This window comes from Hemicordylus capensis, chromosome 1, assembly GCF_027244095.1.
Source record: "Hemicordylus capensis ecotype Gifberg chromosome 1, rHemCap1.1.pri, whole genome shotgun sequence".
In the NCBI taxonomy this organism is placed as follows: domain Eukaryota; kingdom Metazoa; phylum Chordata; class Lepidosauria; order Squamata; family Cordylidae; genus Hemicordylus; species Hemicordylus capensis.
In genome coordinates, this window is record NC_069657.1 from 381,591,687 (window position 1) to 381,612,033 (window position 20,347).

General features: G+C 44.8%; 1 protein-coding gene across 14 annotated transcripts in view; it reads left to right on the forward strand.

Annotated features, from left to right (window-relative positions):
- TBCE (tubulin folding cofactor E) overlaps positions 1–20,347 on the forward strand; it is a 68,420-nt gene that overhangs the window by 36,622 nt on the left and 11,451 nt on the right. For all 14 annotated transcript variants that reach the window (XM_053299722.1, XM_053299714.1, XM_053299749.1 and 11 more), the window contains 5 exons: positions 3,460–3,555; positions 4,073–4,137; positions 4,218–4,282; positions 5,200–5,352; positions 6,797–6,950. In XM_053299722.1, coding sequence (XP_053155697.1) covers positions 3,460–3,555; positions 4,073–4,137; positions 4,218–4,282; positions 5,200–5,352; positions 6,797–6,950 — 533 coding nt within the window. The remainder of the gene's footprint in view (positions 1–3,459; positions 3,556–4,072; positions 4,138–4,217; positions 4,283–5,199; positions 5,353–6,796; positions 6,951–20,347) is intronic.

The following is a 20,347-nucleotide window of genomic DNA, read 5'->3' on the forward strand; positions in this document are numbered from 1 at the left end:
AGAACTCCTAGCCAAAGGGGCTATTGCCCCAGTACAGTGGGTGCACAGGGTTTTTACTCCCGGTATTTCTTGATCCATAACAGAGATGGCGGCATATGGCCAGTCATGGATCTGCGCCACCTGAACAAGTTTATCCATATGAGAAAATTCTGCATGGTAACTTTTACCCAAAAAATCCTACCTCTGCTATATAAAGAGAAATGGCTGGTGACACTGGATCTCAAGGATGCGTATTACCACACTGGCATCAGGGAACAACACAAAGTATCACAGGTTTGCAGTAGGAAGTCAAGTGTACCAGTACACAGTCTTACCCTTCGGTCTGGCCACCACCCCCAGGGTATTTATGACATGTATGGCTGCAGTAATAGCTTACCTGAGGACACAAGGTGTATCAGTCTATCCTTACCCGGACGGTTGGCTTCTGACTTTCAAAAACAAGAGTTACATTCTCAAATGAAATATGTTCTATCTCTTCTCCAAGACATGGGGATCCAAGTCAGTTGGAAGAAGTCCAAACTGGAGCCAGTTCATGCAATCAGCTACATTGGAGTGGTTCTAGACAAAAAAGCAGGAGGCTTACCTACCTCGGGAACATTTCCAGTGCATCAGAGACTTGATTCTCCATGTTCAGCAGCATCCATCTCAACTGGCCTGACTCATTCAAAGACTTCTAGGTCTGACGGCATCCTGCAGCACAGTAGTGCGATATGCTCGGTTAAAGATGAAAAAATTGCAACTGTTTTCTGTCGATCTTCCACCCAAATGTAGATCGACAGGACCTACATCTAGTGATCTCAGATCAAATCCTATTCTCACTTCCTTGGTGGTCAATGAGCAGGAATCTACTAGAAGGGGTTCTATTCCAAATGATGACTGCTTTGTGGCTAACAGATGCCTCTGCTAGGCTGGGAGGCCCACTGTGGAGCTCATAAAATACAGGGCAAGTGGACCCTTCAACGAAAACTACATATCAATTTTGTGGAGCTTCTGGCTATCTTCAAGGCAATGAAAGCCTTCCTCCCCTTCTACAGGGAAAAGTAGTGCAAGTGCAGTTGGACAATACTACAGCCCTGGCCTGCATCAACCATCAGGGCCCTCAGAGACTGTGTCTCAGAGTCTCTGTGCACTCAGTCTACAACTTTGGCATTGGTGCGTCTGGCATCAAGTTTACCTGTTAGCCATACACATAAAGGGCCTGGACAACATCTTGGCAGACAACTTGAGTTGGATTTTCCCACAACAGCAACACCACGGATGGGAAATCAGGATGGATTGCATCACTCCTTCTCCAGCTGGATGCAACCAACCATAGATCTGTTTGCCACTGTGGAGAACAAAAAATTCACCTGCTTCTGCTCTAGGGCAGGACACGACTCGCAATCACTGGGGGATGCATTCTAACTGAACTGACAAAAGGAAACCCATTTCCACCATGACCCCTGATCAGCTGAGTGGTTGCCCGTCTTCTGGCTACTCTTACGTCAGGACAAGAGTAGTCAGGACTACTCTTACGTCTTATCCTGGTGACTCCATGGTGACCAAGGCAACCATGGTTTCCACAGGTACTCAAACTTTCAAGGAACCCCTACTGAAGGCTACCACAAGTAGCAGATCTGTTGGTGGTTGGTTGTTCATACTATTTATTTGATTTCTATGCCACCCTTCCAAAAATAGCTCAGGGTGGTTTACACAGAGAACGAATAAAAAGATGGATCCCTGTCCCCAAAGGTGTCTCAGTCTAAAAAGAAACACAAGATAGATACCAGCAACAGTCACTGGAGGTACTGTGCTGGGTATAGATAGGGCCAGTTACTCTCACCCTGCTAAATAAAGAGAATCACCAGGTCAAGAGGTGCCTCTTTGGCAAATCAACTCCTGAATAAGATCCTCCTTAACAAGAGGAAGTCTTTTACAGTACCAGATGCAGTTACAGGAGCAAATGGCTCCATTTTGCATGTTATTCAAACAGGGGTTTCAACCCGATCAAGCAACAATTAGAGGTACCTCTTTACTTAAATCTGAAATCTAAAGCTTAGCTAATGTATCTCTCAGGGTGCATTTAACTGCATTATTCTCTAGACATCCAGGCTATGAGGGGAAGACTCATTTTTTCACACCTAGAGAGCAAGGCTTTCCTAAAAGGCCTTGTAAACCTATATCCACCTATTAGTAATCCTTTGGAATCATGGAGCATATCCTTAGTCCTTTCAATACTGAGGAAGACCCCTTTTGAACCTATGAGCTCTGCCTCCATCAAACTGGTGACTTTGAAAACTGCTTGTCTGCTAGCAATAACCATGGCTAAACGTTTAACTGAATTGATGGCTTTGTGGATAGACTTGCCATACACTAGGATCTATCCCAATAAAGTTCTGCTGCAAATGGATCCAGACTTTCTTCCTAAAATACCATCCAGCTTCCACCTCAACCAGGACATGGTTCTCCCTATGTTCTTCAAAGACTCGTCAACTCTGTTAGAACGGGCGATGCACTCCTTAGATGTGTGTAGAGCGCTGTTGTACTACTTGAATCACACTAAGGACTTCAGATCCACCAAACGACTCTTTCTTGCATACAGGGGCTCTGTAAAAGGCTCCTATATTTCTAGACAGAGAATGTCCAGATGGCTAGTGGAACTCATCCTGCTAGCATATAAAACACATAATGTTCAATCTCCAGAACCAATCAAAGCCCATTCTACCCGTGCCTACATTTCATCGGCTGCACACCTGTTGCAGGTAACCTTCACGGACAATTGCAAAGCAGCTACCTGGTCCACTGATTTACCTTTCATCAAGTATTGCACCATGCGCTCTGCTGCTGAGGCGAGCTTCGGGAGAAGTGTTTTAAAGTGGGTGTAGCAATAGCTACTACTGCACCCTCCCCAGGGGGAGCTAGCTAAACACCCATTCTTATGGATTTTGATACAGATAAACAGATTCTGATCCAGATAAACAGGGTGCTCACCTGTAACTATTGATATGGTAGAGATCCATTGATATCCATAAGATCCTCCCGGACCACCCCTCTGCAGTAGCGCTACACTGTGTGTGTACTGAGTATGCAAGCTATTCTCCTTGGATGATAAACTCACCTGATCCCAGATTATTGTCCTCCACGGCAGTCGTCCAAGAACTGAAGAACATGTCGCCAAGCCCACCTTTAAATAGCATGCTGAAGGCGTGTAGGCGGGGCTTGGTCACCTTGACGAGCTGCAGCATGCTACCACATGGGTCCTGCATAGGCGCATTATCCATTCTTACAGATATCGACTGATCTCTTCCAGATCAATAGTTACAGGTGAGCAACCTGTTTTTATTTCACCCATGGTGCTGTGTGAGAAAGGGACTAGAAGCTCCCAAATTTTCTTATTTTGTTTTGTTAGATAAACAAAAGGAGTCCATTCTTAACAAGAAATTAAAATCATCTTACATGTAGTCACATTTTTCCTTCCAGACCCATTGATGTTCTGTATACCTTGAAATGGTTAGACCTTTCAAACAATCAGTTAACTGATGGAAATCAACTTCACCTAATCACAGATCTCCCAAGGTAATTGTTACACAGCACTAATGGCTCAGGGCGGTTTACATTAAAACACTCAAATCAATTAACTGTTAAAATTGAAAACTATAATAACAATAAAACAGTTTTTAAAACCCTGGAAGTCCAGGCCAAACAGATAGTTCTTAAGGGCTCTCAATATGGTTCTTACCATATTGAAGACGTTTGGTATCTTCATAGTCTGCATATTATATATTTTTGTGTTAATTTATCTCATTTGTGACTGAAGTCTTCCTGAAATGTTTTAAAGACTTTTTAAAAGTAACCTTTTGCTTTGTTTTTCCTTTGATGTTCAAGTCATATTGAATAGTAGTCCTTTAAAGTTTATTATTATTCAGATCTTCAATTATTGTATTGAACCTTTCTATTGAAGAGCCCTACATATTGAGTGGGTAGAAATCATAATGCCTACTTTTATTAATGACTTACTGCAGATTGTTGCATATGAAATCTACATTATTAGCTCATATTTTAACAGCAGTATTCTGTTTTTTTTAAATTTCAGCTTAGAAGGACTAATGCTTTCAAACAATGGAATTTCTTCTATACACTTTCCTGATGTAGGATTTGGTATGTAAATTGAGCACTGTTACATTTTTCTAAACTAAGTCTTCTCTTTCATCTCATCAGTTTATTCTCCCCTTTTGCAGGTTGCAAGACTAGAATGTTTCCCTCCCTGACACACTTTGTGGTAAAGGGCAACAAAATAGCAGAAGTAAGTGAAATCCCATGCCGTGTTCATTGGAGGTACTTGGAACTTCAAACTGTTGACAAAGGCTGGGGCTTTGTTTTGGTGTTTAATCTGCTGATGTGCTCCAAGCATCTTGCATCATAGCATCAAAACAAACCTCAACCTTTCTCTCCTGCTCTGAAAGAGAAGGCTGGCTCTTGTTTTGAGATTAGGCTGCTGAGGTGATCAGAGCAATTTACAGCCCAGCATTGAAACAAACTTTGGGCCTCTTCTCCAATTTGGACCTGGGTGGCGGAGATCATAGCTACATTTGTACTGAACTTCCAAGGCTCAGTGCAAGGATGGAAATAATAGCCTGTTCCTCCCCTGAAAGGGGCGGGGGGCAGGATCCTAGCAACAACTCATTTTGAGTAGGGATGTGCCCAACCTGCAGTTTGAAGCATGGTTCAAGCACTTTTAGGAAAATTAGAAAGGTACCTTAAAGGAAAAGGCGAGCAGGTGCTTACCTGCTCTCCACCGCCCCTTCCAGCTTCCTGCTGTGGCAGCGTCTATCCCCCAAAGCCCCATGCACCATCATTACACACACGGTGTCTGTGCGGGTGCCATTTGCATGGTCAGCAACACTATGTTTACCATGCAAATAGCGCCCATACATATGTGGATGCCATGTGCGTGCTGACAATGCGTGGGTCTTTTTGGGATGCGTGCCACCCCAGCAGTAAGCCAGAAGGAAGCACCTGCTCTCCTCTTCCTTTAAGGTACCTAATTTCCCTAAAAGTGCTCAAACTGCATTTCGAACCATAGTTAGGGCACATCCCTAATTTTGGGTTGGCTAACGAAGCCCACCAGGATTTGTAGATCTCCTGTGTAAAGGGCAGTTTTGTTTTGTTTCAGAATTTGGTGGTTCAAGTGTTTGCATATTTCTCACTCTTTTGTTTCAGTGGTCAGTGATAAACGAACTGGATAAATTACAAAGGCTTGAGTCATTTGACTGTCGGAATAACCCTTTAATGGACACAGATAAAAACATAGAGACTGTAAAACAGCTCATTATTGCCAAAATAGGCCAACTGAAGTTCTTAAACAAGTCTCAGGTATGTCATTTGTTGTTCAGTTAGCAACACTCAGAAAGAACAAGGGACAGTGTATTTTAAAAGCTTCAGTCACAAAAAACTTTAACATGGTGGGATTGTGTCTCTTCTGCAGCCTAACCAGTTTTCCTAAACATCTAAAAATGTGAGCCCAAAGATCAGACCAAGAGTCAAGTTCTGCCTTTGCCTGTGCTGTTAATTCAAATTATTTACACTTAGATGTTGGATTTGGAATAACACCCTGATCCTGAAGATATGTGTAGCTTTGGCAGTGCTTAAAACAGCTTGCACAAGTGTAGTAGCAACACACAAATGTAGCATGTTCATCCTGCTTTGTTGCTTGTAGCGCTAAATAACTGATATCAAATGCATAGATTTATATAAATGCAGATGGATTTCTGGTGGCCAGAATACATCTAGAATAGTATATAGGTTTGTGCTGTTTCCAGTACTATCCCAACCATACTTTCCCTCCATGTATCTGATTCTGTAATACTGTGCTTCTCACTACTGCGTTTATTTGCATTGGGCAAAGTAGCAATCGACCCACCCTGGCTATAGCATTCTCGGATTCAGCAGTTATTACACTGTTCCCAGCAGCTGTTGTGCATACGTGCTTCCCCCCACACCCCTTGTGATGCTTAGGATTGAGATGCAAAATCCTTATTTTAAGGTTCTTAAGTCGGTTGTGTTTACAGGTTCTCAAATGAAATTAGCTTGCCATGTTATCCCCATACAAAAACCATGGCTAAACTCAAAGCTATTTTAGATGTATAAGCATGCCCAGTGGGATTTTTGTCTGACTTTTTTTGAACAAGAGGTTCTTTCTCATACCACATCACAAACTATTTTTGAAAGTTTCCTAATTTCAAAAGCAGTTTTCCTTATGGTATGGGAGACTGCTGCTTAAGAATCACAAGTCCAGCACTTACTGCGATGTGTTACTAGATGCATGTCTTTTTTGGATTCTAGTCCATGGTTATGCACCATCACTACAGGACACAAGTTCAGTATTCTGATGTTGCAGATAGGCTATTGCTAATGTTTAACACTGGAAAATACAGGAATTGTGCTCTGACATCTGGGATATGGAGTGGCAAAAGCATACATTAAGACAAAACATATCTATGTTGGCAAAGCTAGCAGAAGGTCCATTTGTAAACTTAAGAACTGGAGGACAAAACGGAACACCAAAGAACTCAGGGCTATGGACAAAGACAGAAACAGGCAGTCAGAATTAAAATGTAGATAGAGCTATTTTGAATAGTATCTTTATGCTAATTTGAAATCCTTTATACTGATGGACTGAACAATTCCCAATTGTTTAATAGTTACAACCAGAAGTTTCATAAAAGTTAGTTATTGTGATTAAAATATTTTCTTTCTTATACATTGGATTGATAATTCTGATGATGCAGAATAGCAAAATGCCCTTGTTTTACTACAGATCTTTCCCGAAGAAAGGAAGGGAGCAGAACTTGACTATAGGAAAAAATATGGAATTGACTGGATAAAGGCTGGTGGTAATCAGGATCCATACAAAAATAATCCAAATGAGGAATTTCTTGCTGCCCATCCTCGATTCCAATTATTTTGTGATAGTAAGTATCTTGTCTCTATTCTATTTCTAAAATTAAGACTTTTCTTTCTCTAGCATTGAGTTTACAGCTGTCTGTCTTGTTCTGTATCAGAGGCTCACTGAAACTCAGATTTTGGTGTGAATTGAAGGGAGAAGAATGGCTTTTGGCAATCTGATAAATACAGTAATGGATTTCTCAATTTTTACACCAATGTCTACATCAATATTATTAAATTTGATGCAAATAATTAAATGGTTGTAAACTCATGATGCAATTTGCAAACCCTAGAGTAAGATTTAAGCCATTAATGTTTTGAGTGTGTTTGAACCTTTTGAGACTGGCAAGGAAATCCTCAGTCAGTTTCTGGGCACAATTCAAAGTGCTAATCATTGCCTTTAAAGACCTAAATGCTCAGAACCAGGTTCCCTAAAAGACCATCTGCCTCCACATGAATCTGCCTGTTGTTAATGATACTGCTCTTGGGAGAATTGGCAACAACCCCGACTACTTTTGGGCTCGTGTAGGGAACTAGTCAAGTCAGATGGAGAAGCTCATTTTCAGAATGAACCTGTGCAAAACTTCAATTACAGAAATGACTGACAGAGGTTGAAGTTCAAAAATAGAATCAGGTTTATTTCAGGGTTTCAGGGTACAGAAAGGAAATCTTGTGTTAGCAAGCAACACAATACTAACTAACAGAACTAACAAGCCTAATAAATCAATGGGACTAAATTGAAGCTCACAAAGAGGCATTTCCCCAAGGACTGGGGGTGGGCGATCATCGTCCCCATATTCAAAAAGGGCCAAAAGGATGACCCTGCCAATTATAGGCCCATTAGCCTACTCAACACCATCAGCAAACTGTATGCCAGGCACATACATGGGAAATTCAAGGACTGGCTAGAGCAAGAAGAGATGCTGGCAGATGAACAAGTGGGATTTAGGGAGGGCAGATCTACTACTGATCAGTGCCTGGTGCTCCGACATCTAATTGAAAGGTACTCTTCTAACAAAGCTACCTCCCTCTATGCTGCCTTCATAGACCTTAAGACTATATTTGACTCCATCTCCTGAGTCAAGCTTTGGGAAAAGCTTGAATCCTCTATTGATCAATACCTGTTGTATCTGATCCACACCCTTCACACAGACACATCACTTAAGGTGAGATGTAGCCCCCAAGGACACCTTACGAACCCTATTTTAACCCAGAAGGGAGTTAAGGATGTATCCTGGCCCCACTACTGTTAAACTTCTATATCAGTGCCATGGTGAGCTGCCTAAGCAACCCTGAATTCCACCCTCCCAAGCTGGCCAGAAGACCCTTCTTCATCCTACTCTATGCGGATGCTGCTACTATCTTCTCGAGGACCCCTGTAGGTCTCAGAAGGGCACTGGCAGCACTATCTCAGCATTGCAAGAGTGAACAATTGGAAATAAACTATCAAAAAACCAAGGTCATGGCCTTTGCTAGAAGACTGAAGATCCACCGTTGGAATATTGATGGGCACAGAATTGAGCAGGTCACCTGCTTTACGTACCTGGGTGTGGTCCTTCATGCCTCTGGGTCAAGAAGGGCCCATTGTGAACACGTTGCCCTAGCAGCACAGAGGAACTCCTCTGCCATCATGAAGTTCTTACATAAGTGGCCATTATGTACCTGCAGCGCTCAAACTATATGAAGCCAAGACGTTGGCACAATTACTGTATAGTGCCCACCCAGGATCTCCATCCAATCTTGCCATACTAGAGCATGTTCAATCTAAATTCCTAAGAGGGACCTTATAAGTGCCTTGCTGTGTCTCCAATACCACCCTACAGCTTGAAACTGGCGTGATAAAAGTTGAGGCGAAGGTTTGGATGACAGTCCTCAACTACTGGCTCAAACTAGCCCTTTGCCCATGGGGCTTGGCCCCATTAACCCTGCAAGACAACTATCAGTCCTCATGGAAATGGGCAGTCTCTAACATAGTGGCACAGCTGGGCTTGTCTCCATCCATTTTGCTTACAATGGGCTGGGACAAGGCAAAAACAGCCATCAAACAATGTCAGGATATATCTCTGTTAGGTGTTGTGGTAACATGCCTTCAGGTGAAAACTGCAAGTCACTGTATTTACTGTGATTAGTGACTAGCAACATGTGAGGCCAATTACAAGATGCTGAGTAATGATCTGCAGTGATTGGCCAAGGCCAGTATAAGAAGGAGGCTCAGAGAAGAGCAAAGGGTCCACAGTGGCAGATGCTGCTACACTGTGGTCCACCCGGCTGAACTATGTGAACGCTGTATCCATGTGCCTGATGTATATACTTATTTACGTGTAATGGACTTACTGAGCTGCAATATCATGTGAGTGCCTTTTCTACAATATCTTCTTCAGTATAAACCCTTGCCTGTGTGTTGGAGTCTTCTTACATTTCCACTGGGGTACTGGAACGTGACTCTGCGAGTAGGGCACAACACCAAAAAACAAGATTCTGGACACGGAATGCCAGGCAGATCTAAGTAAGGCGACAGGCTTTCTGGCCGTGGACAGTCGTAGGTTTACCATCTCCCTCTCTGCATATTTGGCACAATTGGAAATATCAAGCCATAAAAGGGTGTTCACCCTTGCCCGGTGTCATGCCCTTCCCTCCGCTGTTCTGGAAGGCAAATACAAGAAGATCCCATTCATGGAAAGGCTCTGTCCTTGTGACTCTGGGGAGGTGGAAACCATAGACCATGTGCTCCTTTCGTGTCCCTTTTTATAAAGACAGTTGGGACATGCTCATATCTCCCCTGCTTCTTAAATACCCCGGCTGCTCTAGTCAAATCTACACCAAGATGCTGTTCTCAGATGACAGTCGGTCCTTCACGTACAAAGTTGCCAGGTTCTATGGGGAAGCGTGCAAGATCCGCAGGGTCCTGACCACCACTTAATGTCCCTGGCAGCAGATGTCTGACTATTGAGCATTTTATTTGCTTGATTGTATAAGAATTTTAATTTACCTTTTACTCCACTGCTTTTATGTAGCTTGTATATATTATTTTAATCATTATATACTTTCAGTTGCCATACTTTTAAGGATAGCTATTAATTTACTCTATTAATCTTCCTACAGGTTTTTAGGGTTAGCCGGTAGCATTTTATTTTATTAATTCCATACAGTTTTTAGTTGTATTTTACTATTATAATCATACTTAGCTTCTAGAGTTATATCCTATTTAGCGTGAGTTTTATTATATTGTATCTTTACTTTATCCTGTGCTGGTCTTTGACCATAATAAAAATGATTAATTGATTGATTGAAGAGGCATTTGTGAGCTTGAGATCCAAATTAAATCCGCTCAAGGCAGACCAGAGAAATGGTCTTGGAGAACAGCTTTGGATATAAAGAGAGCAGAAGAAGATGGGAGTCAGGCTTCAGAGCAGAGATTAGTTATACCTAAGTCTGATGAGGTGTGTGGACCTTGTAGCTCAACCAAGGTTGAGTGACCACTTTCCTCTTGGACAGTCAGGAAGGCTGGAGTGCAGACCCAAGTGCCACACAAGAGTCAAAGAACCAGGCAAAATCTAAAGAAGTTCTCATCTAGGGAGATCAGCATTGTGGTACAGCCAAGTGCGCTGCACAGATCGGGCTTGGAAGCAGGGCTGATCTGCAGGTGACAAGGGAGACATGAACGAGAGTCCAGGAAGAGCAAGATGGTGTAGTTAATGTCCTAATGCATGCATTAACACGCAACGGGTGAATCCAAGGAAGACAGTTTAGTGGTCTCCAGGGATAAAATAGGCAGCATCTTGCCCTGAGGCGGAATGCTGACCACACCTTTCTGTTGGAAAGGGTGACAGTGGTGATGAACAAAGGAATACATTGTGTCCAGTTCAAGCTTTGCTGGGTGTGCTTCTACCAGCACAATGAGGTGAATCAGTTAAGAAACATGGGTAGGGTGGAATGAAATGGTTCATCAGAGATTATCTCGCGGTCAGAAAGGACCTTGAGAGTGTCTAGGAATGTTTTAACAAGCTTACTTCTTCGACGTGGTCTCTGTCTTCTACACAAATTGACTATTTGCCTGTGCAGAAACCTCGTCGGAATCTAACAAACTCAATTCTCCTGCTTCAGGCGAGAACCCTGCCTCCAGCCGCTATATGCGGCTACGCCACTCGAGTCCTCATCCCCTCGGTCTTCCTTCATCCGCGCTTCAGTGAACATCGTGGAGTCTGCAGCTCGGCAACGAGTAGGATCCAGTAATCCCCTTGTTTTTTCTCCCTTCTTCTTTGTTTTCTTTCTTAAATTTTATTTATTCTTTGCGTAGTAGCATTTTTCCCTATTTGAAGCTTCGATCTCAGCTGGGACTGAGTGTGGTGGCCAGCCGGCCTTCGGCATTTATGCTGGGCACGATGAACTTTAAAAAATGTATCCACTGCAGATCTAAGATCCCTTCCCCCGATACTCATACCGAGTGTCTCTTGTGCTTGTGGGAATCCCACATTGTCAAGACCTGTCTTCATTGTCAGAAGTTCATGAAGCAGGTTCGCAAAAATAGGTCTTCTCACCTGCTCGCAGCCCTGTGGGATCTGGCTTTCCATTCCTCAGAAGCCTTGTGGTGAAACGGTCAGTGAAGATGGCTTCTTCAGTGCAAGCGGAGCGTGCAGTGTCTGTTCCTGCGGAGTCCAAAAACTCAGCCTCAATACCAGTTTCGACGCCCTCGGCCGCTCAGCCATCAGCAACTTCGAGTGAGCCCACGTGCTCAGAGGATCTTCCTCAGTGCCCAGCGCCTACAGTACCGAAGTCCTCCCAGGATCCCTCAGGATCGGTACCAAAATGAAAAAAGAAGCTGAAATTTGATCTGGACTTGCCAACAGGTAGTCACCTCCCTCCTATAGCTAAGAAGAAGAAAGCAGATGAAGTTTCTACATCATAGGCCCCAGCGGCCAAGAAGACTAACATGGCCTTGGATCGTACTGTGCACAGATTGTCTGTATCAATGCGGCCTAGCTCACCTATGATGCTGGAATCGCTTGACATTACCCACGATCGAATTCAGTCGAGTAGAGAACTTTCGGTGGCGACAGAAGTACCAGGGTATGCTTCATCGGATGAGGCATGTTCGCTGACCAGGCCTGCAGAAGATGCCTCCTGGCTGCCTAGAAGATGGTCACCGCCTCAGGCCCAACAAGAGCACGTTCCCCTTAGAGTCCATGTGACCCATTGAGAACCAGATCACCCCTCAAGTTACAGACAGGACCAATCCTGGAACCGGCGTGACCAGCCTTATCAAGATGGATACCAGGTATTGCTTCCCATTGAGTGCTGTTGAACCATCTTACAATGACTGGCACCAGGACTCCGACTCGTGCGATCAATACCAGATGAACTACTGATCTGATTATTCCAATTATGCTTGCTCCCACTATGGGTCCTTCTACTCGGAGGATCCTGCATATGGGAAAACTTTAGCGAGCGGGGGTTGGTGTGGACCCCCCTCGCATTTGGAAGGGAGGCTGCATTCCCATTCACCACAATGCTCCCTGAGGGACTGTGCAGAGCATCATAAACCGCCCCCTTAGGTTCCAGTGATACCTCAGGCCATCTTGTCTTCCCAAGTGCCGCCGACAGGACTTGCCACTTCGGTACTGGACAATCAGGGTAGCAAGCCAAGCTCCCCTTCGGGTGCGACGCCCAAGGCGCAAGACTTGCTAGCCCCACTGGAGCCAGAATATGAGAGCGATGATAGCTCGCAAGACTCTGAGGTTGTTTCTCTGGGATCGTCCTGGCTTGATGCCCAGTCAGACTCTAAACCGGTCTCCCGTCGGAGGACCTCAAACTGTACACAGCGTATTTGTCGCGAATGGCTTCAGCCCTGGGCGTGAACCTCGGGAACAACAGAAAGGGGAGCTGGACCTGTTGTTCAGCTTTATCAATTCTGAGGCCAAGATACTAGCCGCTTTGCCCCTGAACCCAGCATTGCTGAAAGTCATTCGGGGTCACTGGAAAAAACAGACGATGCTTTCCCAGCCTAACAGGTGTCTAGAAAACTTTTATAGGGTGCAGTTGGACAATGATACATCCTTTCTGAAGAACCACCCCACCCCGAATTCAATTTTCGTGGAGGCATCCTTGCAACGAACAAGAGGACACAGCCAGTCGGCACCCAGTGACAAAGAAGGCAGAAAGTTGGACTCTTCTGGGAGGTGACTTTACTTCTCTTGAGCCCTACTTTTGCGGGTGGCCAATTATCAGGTTTATAACACCCGATATAATCCATTTTTTGTGTGGGAGAAGGTGAGTCCCTTTCTGGATCTCCTCCCACAAGGCAAGAGGGATCCGGCCAAATCTTTTGCGTGTGAGGCTATTCAAGTGGCCGAGCAAGAACTTTATTCGGCCTGACATTCAATGGAATGCGCGGCTAAAGTGATGGCCACATCAGTGGCGCTCAGACGACATGCTTGGTTGTAATCGGAGCTGCACTATGAGGCTCGGGCTAGGGTCGAGGACCTGCCCTTCAAGACAGGCTCTAGCCTCTTCTCAGAGCAGACAGATGATATGCTCCAAAAGGTACAGAAATTGAGGAGCACAGCACGCTCTATGTCATATGCTTCACCGACTAGCAAGACACAGAGGACGGCTAAGTGGTTGCCTTATCAACCGAGGAAGGCACCGTCCCAGCAACAGTCGTCTTCAGAACGGTCTTTTTGTGACAACAGGTTCCAACCATGATACAAGTTGAGCGGCCAGCCCAGTAAACTGGCTTTTCAAAAACAGTGCCCTAATATTCCCCAGAGGAAACAATGACGCGGGGTGCTTCCGGACCCACCTGGCCCCATTCTCAGCGAGCTGGGACAAAATGACTACACACCAGTGGGTCCTCACGGTTATATGCCTGGGCTATGCCCTAGAGTTTTGTGGGCTACGACTGGTGTCCAGGGTTGTAAAGACTCCTCACGCCCCGGAGTTGGATCAAGAGGTCACTGCTCTTCTGGAAAAAGACACGATTGAGAAAGTTGCCGACCCTGGCAGCCCCAGGTTCTATTCTCGGTACTTTCTGGTGCCAAAACCTGACTCTGGTCAGCACCCTATACTAGACCTCAGGGCCCTGAGCAAACATTTTGTCTACAAACTGTTCTGAATGCTCTCGGTACCGACCATTCTGAACAAAAACATGTGGATGGTCTCCCTGGACTTAAAGGATGCGTATTATCATGTGTCCATATGCCCTCAGCATCTGCACTTCCTGTGATTTCAGATGGGGGGGTCCCCTATCAATTCAAGGCCTTGCCTTTCGGTATTACAGACTGAGGGTCTTTACGAAATGTCTGGCCCCTGTGGTGGCATTCTTACAGGAACAGGATTTACAGGTGCTGCTGTACTTCGATGATTGGCTCATCGTGGCGAGTACCAAGCGTGTGGTGCTGGAAGCTCTCGAGGTCATGGTGGATACTTTGCAGGAGTTGGCGTTCCAGATAAACTTCAAAAAATCTCAGCTGGAGCCCACCCGTTCATTGAGCTGATATTCAACACAACCTTAGAAAAGGTCTTCCTTCCAATGGACTGCATAATTACTCTTCGTAGATTCACAAATGTTTTTTTAGCTGGTGGCCCACAGACCATGCATTCCATACAGTGCCTGTTGGGTCACATGGCATCGGGTACATATGTTCTACCTCAAGCGCGTCTACGAATGTGTCATTCAGAGATGGTTTTTGGACGTGATCAATCCCTTTCAGGATCCGGGCCATCTCGCACTCACACCCCCTCCTTGGGTTCGGGTGGCAGCGGAGTGATGGACAGAGTTTCGACTTTGTCTGAGTGGACACTGTTCCCTGAAGGAGAAGTCTTGACACATCAATTATCTGGAGCTGTTGGCCATTTTCAACGCTCTCAAAGGCTTCTTGCCTCTAATTGGGGGTCATTCAGTGCTAATACAGACAGACAATACAACAGCAAAAGCCTATGTCAATCGACAGGCGACACGTCCGCACAGAGCCTGCTGTTTTTGGCACTGGACCTATGGCATTGATGCGTAGCACATGCGGTGTCGCCTCAGGCAGTCCATATTCAGGGTGCATTGAATGTCCAGGCAGACACTCTGAGCAGAATGATAGTGGTTTCCCACAAGTAGGCATTGCATCAAGGTGTTCTGAGGGACATATTTGTGCATTGGGGGGTTCCCAACTCTGGACCTATTTGCTTCCCAGGACAACATACAGTGTGCCCTCTACTGTTCCAGGGGAGGCGAAGGCTCTCTGGGCGATGCCTTCATCCTGTCCTGGACGGGTTAGGGTAGACATGAGACATTAGGGTAGGAGAGTCATCTTCTCTTTGTGTTTCCCCCATTTTCCCTCATTCTGAAGGTCCTGTGCAAACTGAAGGTGAATCGGGCCAGGGCAACCCTGATAGCCTCGTAGTGGCCCAGGAGGCCTTGGTTTCTGACCCTGTTGCACTTGGCGAGGAACTGGCAACACCTACCTGTCCTGCCAGATCTGCTGTCTCAGGAGCAGGGACAGGTGCTCCACCTGGATGTTCAGTTCCTCCATCTGACTGCGTGGCAGGTCCTGCCGACTTCCCTTTGAGACTTAAGGAAGTTTTGGTTGCTGCTAAAATGCAGTCCACATGGAAGTCATATTCAAGTGGGCTCGTTTCGCTTCTTTCGCTTCCCTGCATGGGTGTGATGCCTTTAATCCATCTGTACAGGATATTTGTAATTATCTATTGTCCCTTAAGGAATCTGGTTTAAAACTTTCCTCCCTTCAAGGTGTATTTGGCTGCCATTGTGGCACATCCCCCCCCCCCCAACCAGACTTCGTGGTTTAAGGATCCAGTGGTAAAGAGTTTTCTAAAAAGTTTAACACACATGTTCCCTGACGATCCAGTTATGTCACCGGCTTGGGACCTGTCGGTAGTCTTGGCTGGTCTACTGCAACCGCTGTTTGAGCCTTTGGCTTCACTTGATCCACATCTCCTGACCTGGAAGGTCGCCTTTTTGGTGGCCATTACCTCTGCCAGGAGGGTGTGTGAGTTAAGGCCCTGAGGGCTGACCAGCCATACCTTCAGTTCCATAAGGACAAGGTCATACTCAGGACAGATGTCAAGTTCCTGCCCAAAGTGGTGCTTATGTTTCACTATTAGTCCCTGCTCACTTTGCCCGTGTTTTTTACAAATCCTTCATCGGATGGGGAAAGGAGGTTACACCATCTAGACGTTCGAAGGGCATTGTCTTTTTACATTCAGAGGTCTGCTGAGTGGAGAAAATCTTCTTCCTTATTTGTTCTGTATGATGGGCCCCGAAAAGGTCTCCAAGTCTCAGCCCAATCCATGTCTCGGTGGATAGTTTCCACAATTGAACTTTGTTATCAATTTGCTTGTAAACAGTCTCCAGCAACAGTTAAGGCACGTTCTGTTAGATCTGTGGCGGCCTCTGTGGCCTTTGATCATGCGGTCCCGTTGGACACTATATGTTAGGCAGCTACTTGGGCTTCACCTCATTCATTTATTCATCATTATGCAATTGATACCAGGGCACAGAATGATGCTGTATTTGGCAGGAGTGTCCTGCAATCTATTTTCAGTTAATGATCCCCTGCTAACTGGGCAAAGAGGCACCATGGTGATTCTCTTTTATTTAGCAGGGGGAGAGTAACTGGCCCTATCCACCCCTAGTACAGTACTTCCAGTGACTGTTGCCAGTGTCTATCTTATGTTTCTTTTTAGAATGTGAACCCTTTGGGGAAAGGGAGACATCTTATTTGTTGTTTCTCTGTGTAAACTGCCCTGAGCCATTTTTGGAAGGGCGGTATAGAAATCAAATTAATAATGATGATGATGTACTTGTTTCTACAATAAAGAATTCTGGCAGATTATATTTGCTTCTGTGCTTCCCTCCTCCTTGGGTGCTTGCTTGTTATGCGCCCATTTGTGTAGAAGACAGAGAACACATTGAAGAACTACAGGTTACTCACCTGTAACATTGGTGGTTCTAGGGGTCATCTGTACTTCTGCACGCCCTCCCATCCTCCCCGTGGGGTTCACTGAAGCTGGACTCTGTGACTGAGGGGATGAGGAGTGGCACAGCCGTATATAGCGTCTGGGGGTGGGGTTCCTGCCCGAAGCAGGAGAATTGAGCTTGTTAGATTCCGACAAGGTCTCTGCACAGGCACATAGCCCATTTGTGTAGAAGTACAGATAACCACTAGAAGAACCAACGTTACAGGTGAGTAACCTGTAGTTCCCATGCCCCAAGCCTTCCACTAACACATGTGTTAGAGAAGGGGATGAGCCTGTTAACTCTTAGCTTATTCCTTCCTGTGAAGGTGATAAGCTTGAACTGATCTGATGTGCCAGTATAATGGGGAGAGCATTTGGCCAGTTCTTCAGAAGAATAGCGCTCAATTAACTCATGTCTGCTTTGGCTTCCTCACCTGGACTGGAATCAGGGAGGCGAGCAGAGGGATAGTCCTCCTGCAGTCATAGGTTAAACTTGACGTAGAGCCACCTTTCCCAGGCTACATGCCAAGTAACATACTGCATGAGTAAGCTCATTTGAACTGAATGGAGAACTCAAGATCCCATGGGTTCAGAGAAGCAAAATGGGAATGATAAGCCTGTAGCTCCAAATCAGATGTAGGGTTGCTCCTGGGAGCCCCCAAACAGGCTATCTAGGTAACACTATCCATTAAGATTGGAAGGGAAAGTCTGGAAGCATGCTTTTATGGTTCTTTGTTGTTTTTATAACTTTTTGTTTGATTGTTTTTTGATTTGTTGAGTTTTAATGGAAAGGTGGAGTAAAAGATTCCTAAGTAAAGGAATTAAATGAGTCTGAACCTAGCTGTTTTAAGCATGTTCTTTTCTCATTATGAGATATATTGCTACACTTCTCTGGCACTGGTGGACAAATATGCAAGTACTAGGTGGGCTGGGCAGAGTATCTACACCACTAATTCCACCTTCTCGCCGCTGCCGATTTCTTCCCCCACCTGCCCACTTGCCACCGCTGTTTTCTTTGCCTGCCTGTCACTTTCTTCCCCCGCCTTGTCCGGCGGTGCTTTCCTCTCCCCCTGCCGGCAACTCACTCGCAAACTCTTGCGAGAGCTACCACACATAGTATTAGCGACGGGTATGCCTTGGAGAATATATATATTCTTGTTTTCAGCCTTTAGATGGAGATTGTGGAAGGTTCTCGAAGGGCTTGTTCAGAGCTCCTGGGAACTGCAAGGCACAGCATGGTCAAGCACACTCCAAAAGCCCTCCAAACCCCTGCCCTGATTACAATTCCATCTGCTTGACAGGCATAGTACATTGCAAGAGTGCCATAGTTTACACAGGAAAGTACAATCTTAAGAGAAACCAGGGTAGATTGATTTAAATCACTCAAATTTCCTATCACATACATTAAAAGCCTGGAAAAACAGGTAGATCTTCAGGGTCTTCCTAAAAGCAGACAGAGAAGGAGATGCTCTTATTTCAGCAGGGAGCAAATTCCAAAGCCCTGGGACAGGCACAGAGAAGGCCTGGTCCCAAGTCACCACCAGACAAGTCTGTGGCAACTACAGGTGAAACTCGGAAAATTAGAATATCGTGCAAAAGTCCATTAATTTCAGTAATGCAAATTAAAAGGTGAAACTGATATATGAGACAGACGCATTACATGCAAAGTGAGATAAGTCAAGCCTTAATTTGTTATAATTGTGATGATCATGGCGTACAGCTCATGAAAACCCCAAATCCACAATCTCAGAAAATTAGAATATTACATGGAACCAAGAAGACAAGGATTGTAGAATAGAACAATATCGGACCTCTGAAAAGTATACAGTGTACTGTGCTTGACTGGCCAGCAAACTCGCCTGACCTGACCCCATAAAGAATCTATGGGGCATTGCCGAGAGAAGGATGAGAGACATGAGACCAAACAATGCAGAATTGCTGAAGGCCGCTAATGAAGCATCCTGGTCTTCCATAATACCTCATCAGTGCCACAGGCTGATAGCATCCATGCCAAGCCACATTGAGGCAGTAATTGCTACAAAAGGGGCCCAAACCAAGTACTGAATACATATGCATGCTTATACTTTTCAGAGGTCCGATATTGTTCTATTCTACAATCCTTGTCTTCTTGGTTCCATGTAATATTCTAATTTTCTGGGATTGTGGATTTGGGGTTTTCATGAGCTGTACGCCATGATCATCACAATTATAACAAATTAAAGCTCGACTTATCTCGCTTTGCATGTAATGTGTCTGTCTCATATATCAGTTTCACCTTTTAATTTGCATTACTGAAATTAATGGACTTTTGCACGATATTCTAATTTTCCGAGTTTCACCTGTATAACCGGCCCTCTCCAGATGGCCTTAATAGGTGATTAAATAGTACATAATGCCGGGGTTTTTTAATGTAATGGATGCACATTACCTGTGTCAAGCTGCGCATCCAATAGCAGTATGCTAGGAATGGTTATAAATTTCTCACACAAACAAAATAGTGCTTTTTAATATACTAAATGTTTCACATTTGCAGTTGCTTGAGTTGCCTAAGTTTGTCCTTAAAACTCTTAATTTGTTTGAATGTTTGTTTCTACTTTACCTCTTTTCCTGTATAGTCTCCCTGACTTATCCTCTACCTTGGCCGAGACCCACCATAAAGAAAAGTCCTGCCATCCAGCCCTTGTCTCTGCACACACAACTTTCTCCTGCTTAGAAACAGAAACTAAAAGCTCAGAAGTTTCTAGAAACAAGACCTGGTAGTTACTGGGCAACAATGTTCCCTCTAAAAAGGATTCCCAGATGTTCTTGATTACAACTCCCATAATTCCCAAGCAAAGACTATTGCAGCTGGGGATGCTGGGAGTTGTAGTCAACAACATTTGGGAATCCCTGTTAGAGAGAACACTGCTGGGCAGTGCCAGGCAAACTAGACTAGAGCCATTTTCATAACAAATAAAAGTCCATCTTTCTTTGATCAATAACTCATTGTATGTGTTTGAGAGCCATTAATTCATGTTTAAAAGACTACAAGTGTAGGTGTAATCTACATGTTTGTGAGGAGATTTCATTTTAACCATGTTATATTTAATGAAAAATTTAGTATTATATTTATACTTTCATTTTTTAAAAAATCTAAAGGTTTGAAAAATCTTTTTTATCCACCTTGGGAAAAATCCCTGTGCCACGTCAAACCTTGTGTCTTCTGTTAGGGGTGTGTCCGAACCGGTCTGGAGGCCATTCGAAAGGCCTCCGAACTGTCCGGACCGGTTCGGACCTGGCCGGTTCGGGTCCGGGTGGTGGGTCTTCCTTTAAGGGCGGGAGGCCTTACTTACCCCTCCCACCTCTTTGCTCCCTCCAGCGCCCGTATTTCACTGTGTAATTGGGGCTCTGGAAACCAGCCGCCCCCACCGCCCCCCCCCCCCCGCGAGCAGATTAGGGCCAAAAGTAAGCTACTGCC